This window comes from Dermochelys coriacea, chromosome 16 (assembly GCF_009764565.3).
Source record: "Dermochelys coriacea isolate rDerCor1 chromosome 16, rDerCor1.pri.v4, whole genome shotgun sequence".
Classification (NCBI taxonomy): Eukaryota; Metazoa; Chordata; order Testudines; family Dermochelyidae; genus Dermochelys; species Dermochelys coriacea.
Genome location: NC_050083.1, coordinates 22457595 through 22477677, shown reverse-complemented (window position 1 = coordinate 22477677; position 20083 = coordinate 22457595). Strand labels below are relative to the sequence as shown.

The window sequence follows — 20083 nt, the reverse complement described above, 5'->3', positions numbered from 1 at the left end:
CCAGCAGTATGGTTTGATTACAGTCACTAATCTATCCCCTAACCAAATAAGCAAGATTAGGTGCAATGGAATTCTTTCAGTGCTTCCATTTGTTCTGTAGGAATGTCGTGTGTACCTTCATGCCCTGATGTCAGAATGCAGAGAACAAACATTCCTGGGGTTCTCTTTAGTCTCCCCCCCTTTTTTGGAGAAGTGTTAATGCTTAAAATCTGGTGTTTGTTCTATTTGTTTTTGCTGCATGGTAGTAAAAACAAATACAGACCAGTGTGTGTGCATTTCAGTATTCCTTCCAAGCGATCCCCTTAGAGCCATTGTACAAGCTCTGTTTTCTCCTTGTTAATGGAGAGGTCAAACATTTGAATCTGGTGCATTCTGCGTCAGAGTGAAATTTATGTCCTCGGCAAGTTTAATATCACTCGTGTCCACCAAAGAACAGGATCTCTGTGAATTAGGCTTTCTCAGTGCCACTCTGCTAATAGTTGCAGTTACTGAACATGTACATTCAAAATAAGAAGCAACTTCGGCCACCCAAATAAGATGGTGCTGAAAACAAATGAGTTCAGTAACTGAGCAACTGCTTCATAATCAGTCTGACACCCAGGACCTCAGTGGGCAGAGAGTCCACAAGTGCCCTTGAAGGACCTGCAGCGCAAGCCACAGATTTGCCTCCTCTCCAGAAAGTAGCCATGGTAGCTATAAACTAACAATATTGGCAGGGGAGATTATTGAAGGACTCGTTCTATATATGTTGCAGGCTCTGAATTAATGGCTGGTTTTTATTTTTTTTTAACAAACTCCTCAGTGCTGAGTGTCATTTTTTAGAACTAAAAAAGGAAAAGAGCTCCTCATACATGTTGAAAACTTTGATTGGGTCTCACTTTCCTGACTAGCAGAGCATGAAGAAACATGCCATTCTAATGAGGATGTCAAAAAGGAGTGTGCTGCAAGTCGCTCACCCCTCTTCATTGCCTGTTCTCTCCATCTTTCTGTTTAACAGAATCTTGCAGCAAATGTTGACTGCCTGCAACATCTGCAAAAGCTGCCCTGGAAACTCAAGGGTTAATGTAATGAATGCACTATTTTCAACGGCATCAGTGACTCTAGCTTCTTTAAATAACCTCTAATGAGCGTCAACATGCCACTGCAGAAGTAGGCTGTTTGTTGTATTTATGCTGAGTTACACTGAAGCCTATTTAGTCATCTGTACAGTAATAGACAATACACCATGTTCTGGTTTATAAGTTAGGGTAAAATTTAGTTTGCTTCATTAACAGTTGTAACATACTCTAGCAAAATTTTGTACAATCTCAATTAGAAATAGGACTTAATGGACTTGCAAATTCACCTTAATTACTAAAATTGAACAATTTTGCAGTCAGTCAACCTTTGCCATTTCTAATTTTTAAAGAAGATTCTAATCACTCATTGACAGTAGCTGTTTTAAGCTTTAAGCAGATGTTTATATTGTCCACAGTAAAGGGTTTTGTTACAGAAACATTTAAAGATTTGTAACAAATGTTGCACTTTCGTAAGCATAAAACATAATTTTCTTCTTGTAAATGAAGATGCAGAGGAAATTTGAAAGTAAGTCTTAAATTCCAGAGACATGTGATGCAAAGTGACCTTTTGTGCTTGTAAACGAATACCTGCTAATCCCGTAGAAGACTTTGCAGCTCTGATTGGGAGAACAGGAGTGGAGATGAATCTTAGCAATACGATTATGTTGATGAGGGTAACAAGAAACAATGCAAATATCTGCTGCAAAGTTCATCAGGGTCAGAAAATAAGCATATCGCACTTCAGTCTTTCGCTGGGAGCAGAACCAACAGATACAAACTAAACCCACAAGCTATCAGGCAAGATGTCTGTTTCTGTTGAGCTTTACACTCTCTTGTTTTTCATTACCTTTTATCCGTTATGATGTAATGGCTACAGCTTTGCTAGAGCAGTCTTCCTAGCCAACTGCATAGGAAGTGAGGCCGTTTTAATATTAAAATAGCAATACCATGCAGCATAACCTGTAAAAACAAATGGCAGCTGAGACATTAGCTGTAGGGGTGTGGGTGGGTATACAGTGTATATAGTAGTATAAATTTTTCCCCTGCTTCTCCTAAGTAAAATTAAATGTTTTGCTAGATACTGATCTGGCATTCATCTACAAGCTGGTTTAGGTTCTGTATTTCAGTCAGCCCCAAACAGCTATCTCTGTACAAATCCACATGAATTAGCTGTTATGAATGATGGAAAAACAGTATTTTTCTACATTACTGCCAATTTCAAGAGAAGCAATAGAATAGATTCCTAAGAACAGTCAGTGTATTTATTCAAAGGGTTATTTTGAACTATGGGTTGGTTTGGTTCCCAGTACGTGCTCATATGTCAGCTAAATGCTATTGACTAAGGAAGTTAGCCCTTGATCCTGCAGAGATACTTAGATGTGTGTAATTCTACTCATGAGGTAGTATAATCACATGAATGAAGTTAGGCATGGGGTTTATGAGTTTACAGAATCAGGGTTTTAATAATTTGTTCCTTTAAAAAACAAGAAAAATAATTTCTTATAGAACTAGATGTGATTGCTAGAAGCACTTGGTAGCATGTTGGATTTAAAAAAGTGGGGGGAGTGTAAAACTTAACAGAAGATTTCAGTCTTTTGTGTGTCAACTCCTACTTTAGTTTAGTTAGACAACTTCTATTGCTGTTGGGAAGAGAAGATTTTTATGAAAGAAAAAAATCTTGAAATTGTTAACAGGATCTAGAAGTTTTAAAACTTCTTAGCTGCTTTCATTTGTTACCTGGTTACACACAATACTACAGTCAGAATGCAAGAACTTGTGTATCAAAATGTAAAGTGCACATTAACACAAGTTCTTTTTTTCTCCAATTCATTTATATTGGGTTAATATTGAAGAGAAATATACTTTTCCACTGTTAATTGCTGTGGTTTTGATAAAGATAAACTGGAAGTATCTTCAAATTCTCAAAAGGCACCCCGAAATCATTCCTTAATGCTTCCTGCCTCTGAGGCAAACTTTCTCCTTCTAGAAAATCTTCCCCTTGTTTAGAAGGTTGCTGTCAGTTAGTAATTCTGTGATCATTTTATGCACTTGGAATAAAACCACAAACGGGAGGGAGGAACGAAAGAAGGAAAAGTGCTACATAGCTATTTTCTGCCCTGAAATGTGTTCTACATTTTTAATAAGATCCCAGATTGTCTGTAGAGCGGCCATCGATTTTGTATAAGAAGTGAATGCCTTTTGCTTCTGTTGCACATGTGCACATTTACTACCTTTTTAATGGCTTGTTTGAATTAAATAACACCGTGCACTTAAAAAAAAAAATAATTTTTTTTCTGGGAGTCTTATTAGCTCATTGAGATGCTGCCACTCGTTATGTACTGTGACAGAAACCCCTTGGTCAAATTGTATCTGTCTCTTTTTATCCCATTTTACCAGTAGACAATGTTGCGATGAAAGATCCTCCGGACTTATTGGACAGGCAGAAATGCCTGGAGGCCTTGGCCTCTCTGCGGCACGCCAAATGGTTTCAGGTTGGCTATTTGTTCTTATCTTGTTGTTGTTGTAGCCTTATGAGGGTTAATTTGACACACTTCTAATTTTAATGCCTTTTTTTTAATTTCTGTGTAGCCCCTCTAGAATTTTGAATTCTGAGTGCTGTTCTGTAAAAGCAACGATGCTAGGTAGCTAGCCAACTGGTCTATAGTTGTCATGAGGCTACAAAAGCAATTTTAACATTATGCTTCTTTTTTACTGTTAAGCCTGCCTTTCTATAAAACGCAGTATTTTGCTTTTATGTAACTTAATTTGTTTTGCATGAAATCAATTAAGTGCTAATTAGTAATCATGTTAAAGAACCTATGCCAGGACTCTGTACATTTAAAAAGCAAAATTGAAGGCTGGATTTCAGCAGGTGTATTGGAACCATTTTGTTTGTTTTAGGCCAGGGCAAATGGACTAAAATCATGTGTAATTGTTCTACGTATTCTCCGTGATTTGTGCAACAGAGTCCCCACGTGGGCACCGCTAAAAGGATGGGTAAGTGTGGAACAAGAGTCAGATGGCAACTAGGTTTGAAAAGTCAGACCTTCACGAAATGGCCACGGTGTCTTATGAGTGCTATAGAGTGGGCATGTGGAACCCAGCTCCCTGCTTCCCTTTCCCTCATCACGCCCATTAAAACAATCTTTGGTTAAAAAACATGCCTGTGGAGCTGGGGAGGGAGAGGGGCAGCTTGTGTCCATTTCAGTAACTCTGTATGGTGCCGGGAAACCATGGTGATGGACGGTGTCAGCAGGGCCTCGTGTGTGCTTCGGAATCCACCCCTTGCCATAGAAATTTGACACTTTTAAAAGAGTCTCACTGCCATGGCTGGTGCAGGTGTAACCTTGGAAATGTGAGCTCAGTGTAAGCTGACGCAGTGGAGTTGGTGGTACCCTCCTGCTGGGAAAAGCTGCGCACTGCAGAAATCCCCAGGTTAACAAACGCCCTAGGGTCACTAGGAGCAGCACCTCATCCCCATTTGAAATGACTTCTCGTGTTTAACTGCTGCCACGCTCCAGCACCTATACTAATTCTAATTTAATGTCTTTTAGCCACTAGAGCTTATATGTGAAAAATCTATAGGTACTTGTAATAGACCCTTGGGCGCTGGGGAGGCCTTAAGACGAGTGATGGAGTGTTTGGCATCTGGAATTCTGCTTCCTGGTAAGGCCCACAATAAGTTCAGACGCACCAAAGATGGATCATGCCTCTGTTTTGAAATGTACATGTTTTCAATTCCTGCATGTTTTCAAATGCTTGTTCTCAGGAGCAGCAAGCAGGAGGCTTAGCATGTGGATTGTTTGCAAGACATTGAGAAGCTCCATGGTTAACGTAAAAATATATTGTCCCTATTAATAGTTGTGACGTTCCTGTGCTGTGGTACTAATGGTGTTACAGTGCCTGCTGGGGGTGGAGTGTTCACATGAGAATGACTATGGGGAGTTAGAGAGAAGACTATGGGCCGGACGCTCAGCTAGTATATATGAGTGTTTTGAAATCAGTAGTTCTCTCAGGTTTTAAAACTCCACTGCCAAATTCTTACCTGTTGGTGCCTCTGTCTTGTGTGCAGTGTTGACAACAACAATTTAAATGGCCCTTCTCATTTAGAGAGTAAAACCTTAGGATTAGCTTGTTCCTAAGGCTGTTTGAGTCCCCACTGAGATAGATGGGGGCTCTGCACACTCATCGGAGAGAAGAATTTAGCTCTTGTGACTTCTATTTGACTCCAGCAGTCTTTTGGTTGGTGTTTCTGATGTGTTCTGAACTGTCTATTTTCCCCCTTGTAGGTGGCCCTGGCCTACATGATCCCTGTGAGCGGGAGCCAACAGATGCTTTGTCCTATATGACAGTGCAGCAAAAAGAAGCCATTACACACAGTGCTCAGGTAGAAAACCTCTTCTTCCAGGAACCTAAGTGTCATTTCTGCTGAAGAACATCTGATTCACAGCATTCAGTTTACCCCTTTGCTCAGGATGACTTCTTTCTTGCAGTAGAATCATGGCAGCTGTTCTCATGCCCTGCACGGGAAGGATTAAATAAAGGTTTTGAGAATATAGGAGTTCTATTATGAATGAAATTTTCTCCTGGAGAAGGCCAGCTCAAAGCCTGTACTTCATGTAGGTCCCGCTTTAAGCACCTGTGGCGCATAGGTCTGTGCTGGTGCTCTGAACAGGGGTGAATTTCATACAGTGTATCCCAGAAATGGCTGTTTCTATTATCTCTCTCTAATTAACCCTTTCCATAGAGATTTGAGACCTTCCTCATAGGAGAGATGTTGATCCTGTGTCTAGAGTTTTAATCAGAAGTTCAGATACCTGGGCAGAGCATTGCAGTGATGTCTCGTTTCTATTCTTCCCTAGCACGCGCTCAGGCTATCAGCCTTTGGTCAGATCTATAAGGTGCTCGAAATGGACCCTCTCCCATCAAATAAATCCTTTCAGAAATATTCCTGGTCAGTTACTGACAAAGAAGGTGAGTGCAGACTGTCTCTTGGGGAAATGTTATTAAAAACACAAACAGGATGTAACCTGGGTGCTAAACTGAGTCTTTGGAATGTAGCTTGGTGAAATTCTGGGTTATGTGCTGTGTGTGTCAGAAGAATTTTTCTTTTTAAAAAAAAATGATTATATTATTAGAGGAAAATCTATTGGCAGTCTCTAGTCACTAAATAATAGAACATACAAAAGAACATGGAAAATATAACCGCTGCATTGTAGCATGTGGTTTTCTTCTGATGTATGTCCTCCTTGCGGCCTGGGGAGTGAAAGTAATGCATGTCTCTTATGTTAGGGGAGTAAGAACCTTTAGACAAGCCAAAATGAGCAATATTAGATCAGTGTCCTTGCTCAGATTCACTGCAAAGAATCCCTTAGAGAAAATAGTAAAGTAAAATAAAATTGTCCTAAAAAACTCTCTCTAAGCACAGTATTGTTACAGTTTTTATCTTGGACTATATTATTTTTTTTAAAAAAAAAAAGTAGATTTCCATAGTCTGAACCAGTGGTGGTCCAAATACCCAAACAATACATCAGGCAATCCTTGTAGCTCCATCTGTCTCACCCACTCTTAGACCCTGAAATGAATGTTAAGGATATTTTCTAACCAGAGTTAAAATGGTGTAGTGGTTCAATTAGGTTTTCTGGGAGGCCGAATAAGGCATTACTCAAATCTTGGCAGGCCAGAGGGCTCTTCCAGTGTTTGCTCTCTAGGGAAAGCATGTCAATTCTTTGCCTGGCTGGAAGGGGTTAGCAGCCTGTGGCGTGTGCGCTGAAGATGGCACGTTAGCTGATTTTTTTTTTGAATGGCACACAGAGTGCTAGTCCAATTAAGAGCGGTTCATTTTCCCTCTCTTTACAATCATGCCATTTTACAAGTAAAGTCTGTTTATCCAAATTTCAGTTCACCAAAAATCCTGAGTCTCTGAATGAGTAGTGTTTCCCCAAGGGTAGAGAGAAGGGAGTAGCTGCCGAAGACAGGAGCCTCCTTAATACTACTTGAGTGCAGGGAGCTGGGAAAAGGGGGGGCTGTGGGGGAGCTGGGAGAAACCCGGGGAGCAGGGAGTGACTCCCTCCCCGAGCCTGTCCCATCCCTGCCTCTTGCTTCCAGATGATGGGGACCCTGCTGTGGGAATGGCCTACTACCTGGCTCCAGCGATGGCCCTGATACTCTGTTCTGGCTCCTGCGCTCCCTACCTGATCCCAGCTGCAGTGTCCCCATGCTGACCTGCCTCTCCCCTGGGCAGGCACCTGCTGGTGTGGAGGATGCTGTGTAGCTGGAGAGGAAAAGGGATCTCCTGGCAGGGGAGCCCAGGGGCTGGAGCCCAGGAGCCAGGTAGTGGGACTGCCCTTACAGCGGAGCCCCTAGCAGGGAGCAGGATGAAACAGCTGACACCAAGCAGGCTAACCAGAAGGACGTTGTGTGCCAGATGTGGCCAATATGCTGCTAACTGAAGAACACTGCTATAGAGGTTTAGATATCAGAGATTTTAGAACAGGCAGTTCGGATCCAGGTGAGTGGAACAAGCCAAAGGACTTGCTCCCTGTCATAAAGTTGCTAAAGTCCACATTAAGGATTAATTCTAAAGCATTTTTAAAAATTATTCCCCTTTTCCACCCTCTTTGGCATTTCCGTTTCACTGGTTATGTTAGCATAATTCCTTTAGTTGGATCTGATTATTGCATCCTGTTAGACCATTTGCTCAATTCAGGCCATTTTATAATTAAGAGATCATGTCTTTGGAGTTGGAGCACTGTCACAGAAACAATAGTTTCGTGTCACTTGATAATGGTGAGGCCAGTCCTAGCCATTTATTTTTAAAGTGAGAACATTGATCCAGTGACACTATTACAGGGACTTTATTTCTATTACGGCAAATGATGGATGTAGAGAGACTTTTTTTTCCTATCTGATGGATGCTGAGCTCAGGAGAAATATTGACATACTGTATTCTGATAGATCTGTTGTGTATTTCAGCTGGAGTTAGCCTATCAATAAAAACACAATGAGATTGAATGAGGAAGACAGGTTTGTTTTGTTTGTTGTTTTTGGTCCCACAACTTCAACTGTTGGACTTAAGAAATCTCTTGCAGAGATTTCAAGATATTTACGATGATGATTAGAATAAATGTAGCAATATCTATAGGCCTTACTATTGATATTTGAGCTGGTAAGGAAGTGGAGGTTTGAATGTGATTTGACTGGCTAATGTTGTCAAGTTCAGTACTGTGGACCTCTGCAGGCAACAGTGGAAACATAAGGACTCCCCACATGACCTTCTGCTGCCAGTTATAAGCGAATGCTTTCTTCTGTATAGAAATCTTAAATACGGACCTTGTGATTGTTAATTATAAGGTTAACATCAAAGCAGAAAGTAATGGGACTAAGCAGACAGGTGCTATGGGATTGTTGCCTTGTTTTCCGCTATCTATTAAATCCATATTACAAGGAGAACTATCTTTTAGGTGCAGGCTCCTCTGCTCTGAAAAGGCCATTTGAAGATGGATTAGGGGATGATAAAGATCCAAATAAAAAGATGAAGCGCAACTTGAGGAAAAGTGAGTGCAGCTTTTATCTGTTCTGACTTCAAGGAGCCATTGTTGGTTATAGTTGGAGCTGAGACAAAAACTTCTTGGTTTTTGTGTGGAATGGCATGTGAAAGAGCTTCTGGAATGAAGTGTGTGTTCTCAATCCCACTGTGCTCAGAACTTCAAACTCCTCTGCTTAAAGGAGGGATTCAATTTCTTTGCACACATTTGACTGGCTGACTGACTCACGTCACTGATGAGGTTACTCAAGCAGGTGATATTAAAACTTAAGTTGTCCAAAGAATTCAGGTATTTTATTTGTAATGTCTGGCAGTTGTCTCAAACAGCCTCAGACCAAGACCTCAAATATGTAGAACTGATTGTTCACATCCCACATTTGGGACAGGAGATAGGTGCTGATTCCATTGACAGATCACCTATATTGTATATACAAATCAGGAGTTTTTTCTGGATTGTTGTGAACAAATCGCTCCTGGTGCCTAGTTTCATGTGGGATCCGGCTGCAGGTAGCACTCGCAGTACCGTTTGACCTATGAAATTTCATATCAAGTTGTAGCAGCCAGGAAGAACCTGACTGATTGGTACAGAACTCTGAGCTCTAAAAGGATTGAGTAGTAATAGTCATGATCCACTGGGGGAGTGGATGGCTGGAGGCCATATTGCACCAGGAGCGCACTTAACTGCTCAGATGGATGGTGCTTTAGAAATGCAAAATGTTTCCCTTCTCCATTTCTTTTGTTAATCTTTTTTTTCCTTCCCACCCTCTCCCACAATAGTCCTAGACAGTAAAGCAATCGATCTCATGAACGCTCTGATGAGACTGAACCAGATCAGGCCAGGGCTTCAGTATAAGCTTCTGTCGCAGTCGGGTCCAGTCCATGCCCCAGTCTTCACAATGTCTGTAGATGTTGATGGTACGACCTATGAAGCATCAGGACCTTCTAAGAAAACAGCTAAGCTCCATGTGGCAGTGAAGGTAAGGCGGAAATTTAAATATGAATTAAGTTGATAATTCCAGCCCCAGATCCTGGAAAACACAGAACGAATATGATCAGAACTATCAATGGGCAAACCCTCTAAGGAGAGGCAGTGTGGATCAAACCTGCTATCTTGTGCCTTTTCAAAGTTCTCTGGCACTTCCAGATCCCAGGGTGAACAGGTAAGAGGGGAAAAGAGAACTGAGCTGTCCAAGCCTCCAGAGGTCTGTGAGTGAGTGTGAGTGGGTTCTGTGTTTTGGTTTTTTTGGTTGCCCTTGATAGTTACTCGTATGATGGCTCATCCTTCTGTTGTTCCCATTCCCCTCACCTCTGCCTGTCCCTGTCCTTGGGTTGTGAGCTCCTTGGAGCAGGGACCATCTCATCTTGAGTGTTTGGAAATCACCTAACACATCTTGGGTGCAACAGTAAATAGAGGATGGTGAATCTCAATAGTCTATCGGTATGAGGCAGCCTGAGCTATACCCCATTGTTCCCCTTTCCAGAGGCTCCGTGGGAGAAAGCTGGAGTTGGTAAAAGAGTGAGACTTGAGTTAGTGTCTAGTAAATAAAAATGGCCACCACAGTCATCCCCATATAAATTCGTAGATAGATTAGGCTCTGCTGTACCAGACATTCCCTGTGTGCATTGCTGAGAAGGGAGGAAAAGTTGTCTGCAAACTGCAAAAACAAAATGAGAATTTGAGTGCGCAGAGCTACAATTACAAGAACAAACCCATCTGTCATTATCTGTGCTTCCTTTCAAGTATGTTGAGTGAACTTTCTTTTCAGAAGGTTCATCTGGCAACTTTCAGTTTTCCTTTGATTTAGGAGTTTGAAAATCCCATTGTTCCTTTTGCTTTCATGCTCAAAGCGCCCAAAATATTTGACAGAATGTAACATTCTGCAGGAGATGTGGCTTTGTATGTGTCCTCCCATCCCGTCGTCCTCACACCTACATTTTGCCCCAATAATTATTCTCTTTTCTTAATACCATTAAGAATTCTGCCTTGAAAATCAGGATCTTATTTCTGCCCTCCTCCTGCAGGGCCCCCTGTGGTTCCTGGCTGGAGCCTCTCATAGCCCCATTTTCCCAAATTTACCCACCCACCCTCTGGGTTATGCTTTGAAACCACCCTCTTTCAAGCTGAGGACCAGCTGGCAGGCCAGCCCTGCAGAGCCCAGCATTGCTGCTCGCTCGCACACCAAGAGATTGTAGGGCTAAATTAGGATGTTTCCATTTTTAGGGTTCACTGTTTATATACTTAAAGCTCTAAATCTGCAGCTGTCTTTGACAGGCAAGTGATGGTATTGCACCCCCAAACGGGGCGGGGAGGAAAGGAGCTGTCTGTGAATGCATTACTTGCCCCCGACCAACCTTCGGGGCAGGGAAAAGGGGGCTGGAGCTGCCTGGCCCTTCGATTGGAGGGGAATGCTTATGCTATTTCCAGTTCTGTGTTCAGGTTTGGCACCTGTAGGCATGTTTGCAAGCTTTGCTTTTGAGATCAAACTTTCAGGAGGGGCCTCAACTTGGCCTCAGAGTCCGTTCACACCTACATTTTTGTGCCCACTGAACACATCTGCATAGATAGATCAGGGAGTCAGTCACAGAACTGCCTGACCTGCTGTATCATTGTGTCGTGGGGGAGAGTGCCCCCTGTCTTCTGGAGACCCCTTGGGGAAAGTGTTTGGCTGGGACAAAAACAGGTTCTGTGCGTCTCTCCTACAAAGTGGCTGATTGTAAGCAGCATGGGGACAGCCCAGGAGGTTTGAAGTACTTCATGTTCATGTCCAGATAAAATAGCCAATTACTCCCTTACATCTCCATTAGCCTGGGTCTCCTTTACTGATTCACTGCCAGGCACACCTCAGATCAGGCCACCCCTACAGCACTGAAAGGGAGGTGCATCTTTCGTTATGTTTGTCAGCTGATGACCTTGGACCAGCTGTAGATGGGAAATCTTTTCAGTCCTAGATTCCAGCAGTGCTGTGTTCTAGCCAAGATTTTTATCTTTAGGCTGCACGTTAACATTTGCTTAGGGTTACCATATTTCAGCTTCCCAAAAACCTGAACACTGCAGGGGGAGGGAAGTACAGTTAGGGATGCTGGAGGGCGAACTTGTGGCAGGGGTGCTCACTGGAGGTGGGGGGCAGCGTCGTTCCCTGTCACAATAGCAGGGCCCAGCCATCAGTCAGTGCCCAGGGCACAAGGCCAGGATGCTGCAACAGTCATCGGTCAGTGCCTCCCTGCAGGATCCCTTCCCCAAGGTTGAGAGCTGGGGCCTGGGTGAGCAGGATCCGGCCGCCCTGACTTGCAGGGGAATGGTCCCATCGGGAGTCTTTCTGAGCTGCAACTTGTCTGCTCTGCAAAAACCCAGGACATTGCCTGTTGTTTGAAAACCCTGCCTGGACAGAGAAGAAAGCAAGCTCAAAAAAGACGTTCTATCTGGGAAAACTCAGGCATACGGTAATTCCTGCATTTGTTTTCACCTTGGAAACTGAAAACAGTTAACATCTGGGCTTGATGCTACATGTATAGCATCCTATATTGCAGATGGCCTGGTGCCTCAGTTCCTATTAGATGCTTTGTCCTTGCTCTGCAAACTTGTATATGCTGAGCTCAAAGGAACTTAAGATGCAAAACAGAATGTCTTGGTCACGCTGTCAAGTAGTATTACATAGTGGATGTGGTCTAACTGGAGTTGTAAATAGTTAACTACTTTACATATAGATCCTGTATTTTATAGGTTGAATTTTAATCCCATATTATACATGGGAGCCTCAGTTTGGAAAAAGGTATTTATGAACTGCTGGTTCATTTGACACTGGAAACTCTCAATTATATTTTGCAGCTTAGGAAGGTTGGGGCCCATTTTCCCATTAGTACTTGATTTTTGCTGTTTTTAACTTGGTGAAAAATGAACTTCAAAGTGAGTTACCTCCTGAAGTGTATGTGGCCTTTTTACTGCTGTATAATCAGCCTTGCATTCACTTCCAAACCCCAAACTGGTTTTACATCTTGTTTAATGTCGTTTGGTGTAGGTATTACAAGCAATGGGCTACCCAACTGGCTTTGATGCAGATATTGAGTGCATGAGCTCTGATGAAAAATCAGATACCGAAGGCAAAAATGAGACTGTTTCTTCAAACTCAAGCAATAATACTGGAAATTCTACAATTGACACCTCCTCTACCTTAGAGGTGGGTATTCACTGGAAAACACAGTGACAGAGAGCTTTCCATGCGGATAATGGCCTTGTGTAGTTAAGGCACTGGATTGGGAATCAAGAGATCTGGTTTCAATTCCCATCTCTGCCACAGACTGCCAGTGAGACCATGGGCAAATCTCTTCCATCTCTCTGTGCCTCTGTTCCTAAGCTGTAATGTGAGGATCTCTCTCTCTCTCTCTCTCTCGCCCTATTTAGACTGAGCTCCTCAGGGTAAGACAGTCTTACTATGCACCTAGCATGCTGAGGCCTCAATCTTGGCACGCTTGTAAGACAAATAAGTAACAAGTGTAACGTTTTTCTATTTTATAACATAATTCATTGTTTGGAGCTGTTTTTACATTAAAAGTACCTATAGATTGATAGAAGTACAGAAAAGTAACACAATGAATAGGGATGCATTTAAATAATGTGAAAGGCATTATCATGTCTTTAAATGTGTACTTATGAATTGACTAGAAAAATGCTACAGTCTAAAGTTACGCTAGCTTAATTTTGGGACTTGTAGCTTAATTAAGGAACTCTAAAGAGCAAATTGTGCTTCTGTTTTCCCACTGAATTTGTGGGAAATGTAGTATTTCCTGAAGGACCAAATGCCTTAACTTGACCAGTCTATGCTGAATGTTTCCAAGAGTCCAGTTGGAAGGGGTCTGCAGTATGTTATTAATTAAATATTTTCTTAAACCATTTCCATTATTTACATAGTTGTCATGAGCTGACAAACCAAGCAATTCAGAGTTCTCTCTTAGGGTGTGTCTGTACTGCGATTAAAAACCTGCGGGCGCAGAGTCTCTGGTCAGTTGACTCAGGCTAGTGGGGCTTGGGCCGCAGTGTAGGTATTTGGGCTCAGGCTGGAGCCCAGGCTCTGAGACCCAATGAGCCCGGGCCCAAGTGTCTACACTGCAATTTTATAGCTCCATAAACTAAGTCCACTGTCCCTGGCCAGCCGCAGCCATGCCGTGGGTCTTTTATTGCAGTATAGACATACTCTTAGACTCTATTCTTCCCATCTCCATTTGTACCACCATTCTTCACAATCATCTCCAGGATTCTAGAAGCATGTTTTAAGCATGGAAGCGAGAGCTTTAATTTGAATTTTCATTGCTGTAGCTGATATTTGTGATGCACTCAGGAGATTGTGCAGATAAATAGATATAGAATCTTGCCTTATTTTTAGATTATAATGCTCCTTTCAAATGTAAGTGCTTTTTTGCTATACATATAAATTTAAGTATTCTGCCTGCTCTATAGATACTTTTCAATACATTGAAATGTGGATTTCTTCATAACTTAACCAATTTAGATAATGTGACTTCAAACTTAGAGCCAGACAATGTGTAATCGCTGAGGCTGAGATTTTGTCAGTTATTTTTAGAGAAAGTCACAGACAGGACATGGGCAATAAACAGTAAATCGTGTAAGCCCGAGGTGCCCCTCCTCGGTGATGAAGTCTTGGAGGACATGTAAAATTCCGGACTTCTGAGACCAACTCATAGCCTTAATAATCATTGTGAGCCAAGGTGCCTAGCGTAGCCCTCACTGGAAATGCCAAGGTCAGGGCAGGTTGCAAAAAGGAGAGCAGAAACTCCCGAGACTGGTGGGTAACACAGAAGTTATACTCCCCAACCAGTCACAAACTGCTTCTGATCCCTACCCTGGTTACCAAGAAGAAGAAGGGGGAAAAAAAAAAATAAACCACACAGCGCCTTTATTGCATTCCAGTTTCAGGCTCCCAGTCAGCACTTAGGTGCAGTAAGGTGCGAAGTTATTTTAAAAATTCTGTTCAGTATACAAAATGTTCTTCTGACCCCAAAGGGCCAGCCACATTGTCAGGTCATAGAGTAGCAGCTGTGTTAGTCTGTATCCGCAAAAAGAAAAGGAGTACTTGTGGTACCTTTAGAGACTAACAAATTTATTTGAGCATTAAATATAAATAAATTTGTTAGTCTCTAAGGTGCCACAAGTCCTCCTTTTCTTATTGCCAGGTCAGTATTAGGTTGGATCTTTCCCAAAATCCCATGCTGCCAGCCAATCCTTTAGCATCTAAAAGTACAGGTTTACTATGAAGAAAAAAGGACAAGAAGAGTTGTTAAATGATAAAAGAATTACATACATGCAGAGACTTCAGAGTCCACGTATCAGGTTCTTAGCAGTGTTGGTGAGTTTGCTGGCTTGAAAGTCCCTCTGGAATACATCCGCAGCTTGGATGGGTCATTCAGTCCTTTGTTTAGAGCTTCAGTTTGTAGAAAAGTTACTCCAGAGGTAAGAAGGAGGAATGAAGACAAAATGGAGAAGATGCAGCTGCCTTTTGTAGTCTTTTGCCATGTGGCTTGTCTTTCCTTTGTTTCAAACACAAGCTGCCCAGCATTGCTTGGAGTGCCTTAGAGTTCTGTCCATAGGCATGCCCCTGCATGCCTTTCTGAGTCATAAGATGTAGCCTGACCCTTTCAGTTGCAAAAAGAAAAGGAGTACTTGTGGCACCTTAGAGTCTAACAAATTTATTTTATGTTATTCAAATGCATCCGATGAAGTGAGCTGTAGCTCACAAAAGCTTATGCTCAAATTTTAGTCTCTAAGGTGCCACAAGTACTCCTTTTCTTTTTGCGGATACAGACTAACACGGCTGCTACTCTGGAACAATGTACAATTGATGTCCCTTGATGAGCCATCAAGCAGGCTGGGCAGTGTTGATGCCAGTCTGTCTGGGGGTGTCACCCAGATGCACAGCACAAGTTCGGAAATACGGATATACCCTAAATATCTAAACTTACAACATAAAAATAATACAAACATATAAACAAGATTACCGTATCTAGTGAATTATAACTTTTCCGATGATACCTTACATGGTATATCTAAGGTTCATTGCACTTTTATAATATTGGTATCAACAATATTATAGGTTTCAGAGCAGCAGCCATGTTAGTCTGTATTCGCAAAAAGAAAAGGAGTACTTGTGGCACCTTAGAGACTAACAAATTTATTAGAGCATAAGCTTTCGTGAGCTACAGCATCCGATGAAGTGAGCTGTAGCTTATGCTCTAATAAATTTGTTAGTCTCTAAGGTGTAACAATGTCTCCCATATTCCATACAGCATCACAATCATACTAGCCTTTTTAACCCTGTTTTAAAAAGAACTAGAATCATTTAGATCATTTTTAACTAAAGGCAAATCGTAACTGTTTTTCATGTAAAAAGTTAGAAATGTTTACAAGTGCCAAGGTTTTCAAAAGTGACTCAGGATTTTGGGTGCCTAAATTGAGATGCCTTAAAGGGACCTTATTTTCAGAGGGCAGGTGCCTCGAGTTGGGTACTTGACACTTCTGAAAATCTTGGCCTGGCTCTCCTAATTTTCTGTGGTGTTCTCACTTTTCAGTATCTGCTTTGGTGCCTCCAGCACAGCAGACTGTAATGCAGTATGCTATACTGGTGTACTGGCTCTCTGTCTCTGCATTTCTAACCCAAGATAACAGCTATATCTACTGTGATGTAGGACCTACACTCTGTGGTTTCCCCAGTCAGAGATTGGAAGTGCCAAAGGGATGGTTAGATGAGGCAGTAGAGATGTGCGGAGCTGGGAAAGCCAATCTCCTTCTGTTTAGTAGCAGAGAGTTGCTTTCAAGAAACTTGACACCTTGATGGTCTGTCCTTCAGCCTGGGTGCCCTTTGAGTCTAGGCTCCCGGGGCAGCCAGCAGCATGACGCTCCATGCTGTGATGTGAAGGTGATCGCGATTGGTCATGGAGACACTGACTGCCTGGCTAGCTGCCTGCTGAGCTTGAAATGAGCGGGTGGCAGTATTTTATTTTATTTTTTAAATGGTTCATCCCTCAGCTTTCTTTGGGGGCAGGGCTTCATATCTGCTGTTCTGGTGCAGCAGGTTGTGCTGAAGCTCTGACAATGCTGTATCCCTGTTGCCGGTCCGTCCCTAGAGAGCCTGCTAAGGCGGATGTATCAGGAAGAACTGGCTGTTGCAGAAACACAAAAGGAAGATGATTAATACTGGCGTTTTCCAGGTGGGCAGCCAGACTGTCCAGGTGGGCAGCTGTTATAGGCAGACATGCTGTAGATGTGTGTCTGCCATTCAGAGTTGTTACGGTTATAATATATCTTGTCTCTGTAGGTAAGAACTCAGGGCCCTATCCTCACAGCAAGTGGCAAAAACCCAGTGATGGAGCTAAATGAAAAAAGAAGAGGTCTTAAGTATGAGCTCATCTCTGAGACAGGTGGGAGCCATGATAAGCGCTTTGTAATGGAGGTGAGTGAAGCAGTGCTCAGAAATCTGCAGGTGGTTTTGCTGACAATGCTTCAGTCCTCTTGGTAGCTTTCTGTTGCCACTTAATGTTATTCCAGAGCCTTACCGTTCATTCTTTTCCACAAGAGGGACGGTAACCTTTTCAGGTTTCTGTATCTCTCAGTGCCAGGATGACTGTGGGGATGGCAGGGGAATGTTCTCCTTGCCCTAAGTAATTCAGCAAGGAGGATTTGGTTATGAAAGCCCCTAAACACATCACATCCCTACCCTGCCATGGGGAGAGGGCAGCTGAGTAAACAAAACTGTGTGTCATGGACGGGTCCTGGCAGCCCTGTATGAGTGCCCTGATTTGATCCTCTTGTTGCCAGCCTAGCAGGGGTTAGGAATAATGTAACGGAGGGAGCCCATTCAGTCTCTGGTTCATTTTACTCTGCAGCAGCAGGTTCTTGGGCTGACATAGAATCAGCATTGATGGTCTCTAAAGAGAGTACGAGGCAGCTCTCTTTAGCCAAAGGGTAGCCATAATGCAGGTTCTCGAAGATGATGGGGGTGCAAAGCTGATTGATTAGGGTCGTAGGTGCCCCAAAAATGTTGTGGGGTTTGGGGATCATTTAAAAGTACAATTTTGGGTGAGATATAAAGCTAAGGTGGTCCTGCCAACCAAAGACTTCATGGCAACCTTCCCAAATGACAGTGAGTTAATCCCTGTCAAATTCCATCCCAAGTAAATGTATTTTACCTCTTTAAATTCCCTGTTCAGTTTCAAGTTGATATGGGATTCCTAACTTCTGTCCTGTTAATCGGCTGTATTTCAGTAGTGGTTAGTGGCTCAAGTGATCACTACCTATCACATGGAGCTACTGAGTTTAATTAAAAAGAAAAGGAGGACTTGTGACAGCTTAGAGACTAACAAATTTATTTGAGCATAAGCTTTCGTGAGCTACAGCTCACTTCATCGGATGCATTTGGTGGAAAATACAGAGGGGAGATTTATATACACACACAGAGAACATGAAACAATGGGTTTTATCATACACACTGTAAGGAGAGTGATCACTTCTTGATTGTGGAGTGCTTTGAACTCACTGGAGGAAATACAAGTTAGTTTCACCCATAACTGGACTTACTTGTTGTTGAAGTTTTTTTATAAATGGCTCATGATTCCAGCTGGGATCTGGTTGTAAATATGAGTTGTCGTTCCCACCAGGAAAAGTACAGACTCTAAATTAACCTCTTGGCTTTAGGTAGAAGTAGACGGGCAGAAGTTCAGAGGCGCAGGTCCAAATAAGAAGGTGGCAAAAGCGAGTGCTGCTTTAGCAGCACTTGAGAAACTCTTTTCTGGGCCTAATGCAGCCAACAATAAGAAAAAGAAGATTCTCCCTCAGGTAAGAATCCCCAGTTGCCTTTTGTAGTTAGCACCATTATCTATGTCAACACCGCCCTGGGTTAGCATTAGATAATGGCGGCAGCAGAGAGACCACATGACTTCAGTCTGTTGTTTTTCAGCAGGTCCATTGGAAGCATTGTCTTTTGGTTTTATTACTCTGTTGTTGTTAGTAATTTGTCAATTGGACTGAGAGGGCTGAGCTGATGTGAGGGCCTCAGTGTGTTAGGGCTGTACAAATACACAGAACAGTCTATGCCCCAAAGTGCTTACTATCTTACACAAAGAAGACAGAGAGAGGGGAAGTGACTTTGCCCAAGGTCACACAGTTGGTCAGTGCGGGAGTCAGTTATAGAACTCGGGTCTCCTGAGTTCAAGTCCAGTGCAATACCCTAGGCTGCACTACCTCTCTTATAGTAACAGAGGTAGACTTAAAGAATACCTTGTTTATAGCCTGGTGATAGACACAACCTCTAGCTTCTAGACTAAGTTGAATTTTGAGCCTAAATTGTTTGAGGGGTATCCCTTTTCAAATGCAGCATGTCATTGGATGAGGAGGATTTGTTTTATAAAAACTTCACTTCAATCTTCTTTTTATATTAGATTCTAATAATTCAATCATTAAAATGGTTACTGAGAGCCACAGTGATCTGTCCAGTCTATATTATCAGTGTACTGCTTCCAGAAAGCCACACACGGAAAAAGTCCTAACAGTTACGGCTTTGATCTGCATTGTGCAGATTAACTAGAATTAGGATTTCTTTTCCAGTCTTTGCAAAAATGAATTTTGTTCCATCCTGCTACAGCATAAAATATATTCAGAGAAATTATCAGCCACGTGTATTCGTTAAGTTCTGTACCTAACGATTATGTTTATAGAATTCTCCTGGGCGCACTGAGACCTCTAGTTCCTGCATCATGGAAGTTCTTCAGCTTCCATTATTATTTTAAAATCCAATTCCTGAAGAATGTTATTCCACACAAAGATGTCAGTTAAGAATATGACTCTGAGTTTTAGTCATATTCTGATCTTATTTCTTTGCAATAAGCCATATCAATACTACTCTTCTAAAGCTCTCTGATCTGCTACATGAGGTTGCCAGTTAGCCTGCAGCTGCTGACTATGCTTGGGGAACGATGCGATTTGATGCACACATGCAGACTCTCTCCCTTTATTTAAAAAGAAGGAAAAATCAGAGTTTCTAAAGGAGATTTGGCCAGCGCAATCTAGGGTTAGAACAACGGAGCTGTCTACACAAGTGTAGCTATTGTGCACTTTGAGAAAAAAAAATTAAGAAATGGCGCTTACTGAGTAGGATAAGCAGCCGGAGCCAGAAGGTAATTAAGGAAAAAGATAATTATAACAAAATGAAAAGAGAGAAGGCAAGGAATTTATTCAGACATGTAAGAGGGGAATAGATCTTACAGTGGGCCAGAAAATAAAAATTAACCAGGAAGGATGTATTCTTAACACTAGAGACACTCAGCATTTAAAATGGATAGGATCCTAATAGCCAGGTATGAAAATGGCCCATTACATCAAGTACATAAAAGGTTGTTACAAGGTGGATGGAGAAAAATTGTTCTCCTTAACCTGTGAGGATACGACAAGAAGCAACGGGCTTCAATTGCAGCAAGG

At 42.2% G+C, this 20083-nt stretch overlaps 1 protein-coding gene across 6 annotated transcripts in view; it reads left to right on the top strand.

The window, feature by feature from the left end:
- LOC119844411 (spermatid perinuclear RNA binding protein) overlaps positions 1-20083 on the top strand; it is a 93047-nt gene that overhangs the window by 62995 nt on the left and 9969 nt on the right. For all 6 annotated transcript variants that reach the window (XM_038375201.2, XM_038375193.2, XM_038375192.2 and 3 more), the window contains 10 exons: positions 3456-3550; positions 3960-4055; positions 4613-4724; positions 5348-5445; positions 5921-6032; positions 8522-8614; positions 9382-9581; positions 12621-12779; positions 16929-17063; positions 18305-18445. In XM_038375201.2, the coding sequence (XP_038231129.1) occupies positions 3456-3550; positions 3960-4055; positions 4613-4724; positions 5348-5445; positions 5921-6032; positions 8522-8614; positions 9382-9581; positions 12621-12779; positions 16929-17063; positions 18305-18445 (1241 nt within the window). The remainder of the gene's footprint in view (positions 1-3455; positions 3551-3959; positions 4056-4612; positions 4725-5347; positions 5446-5920; positions 6033-8521; positions 8615-9381; positions 9582-12620; positions 12780-16928; positions 17064-18304; positions 18446-20083) is intronic.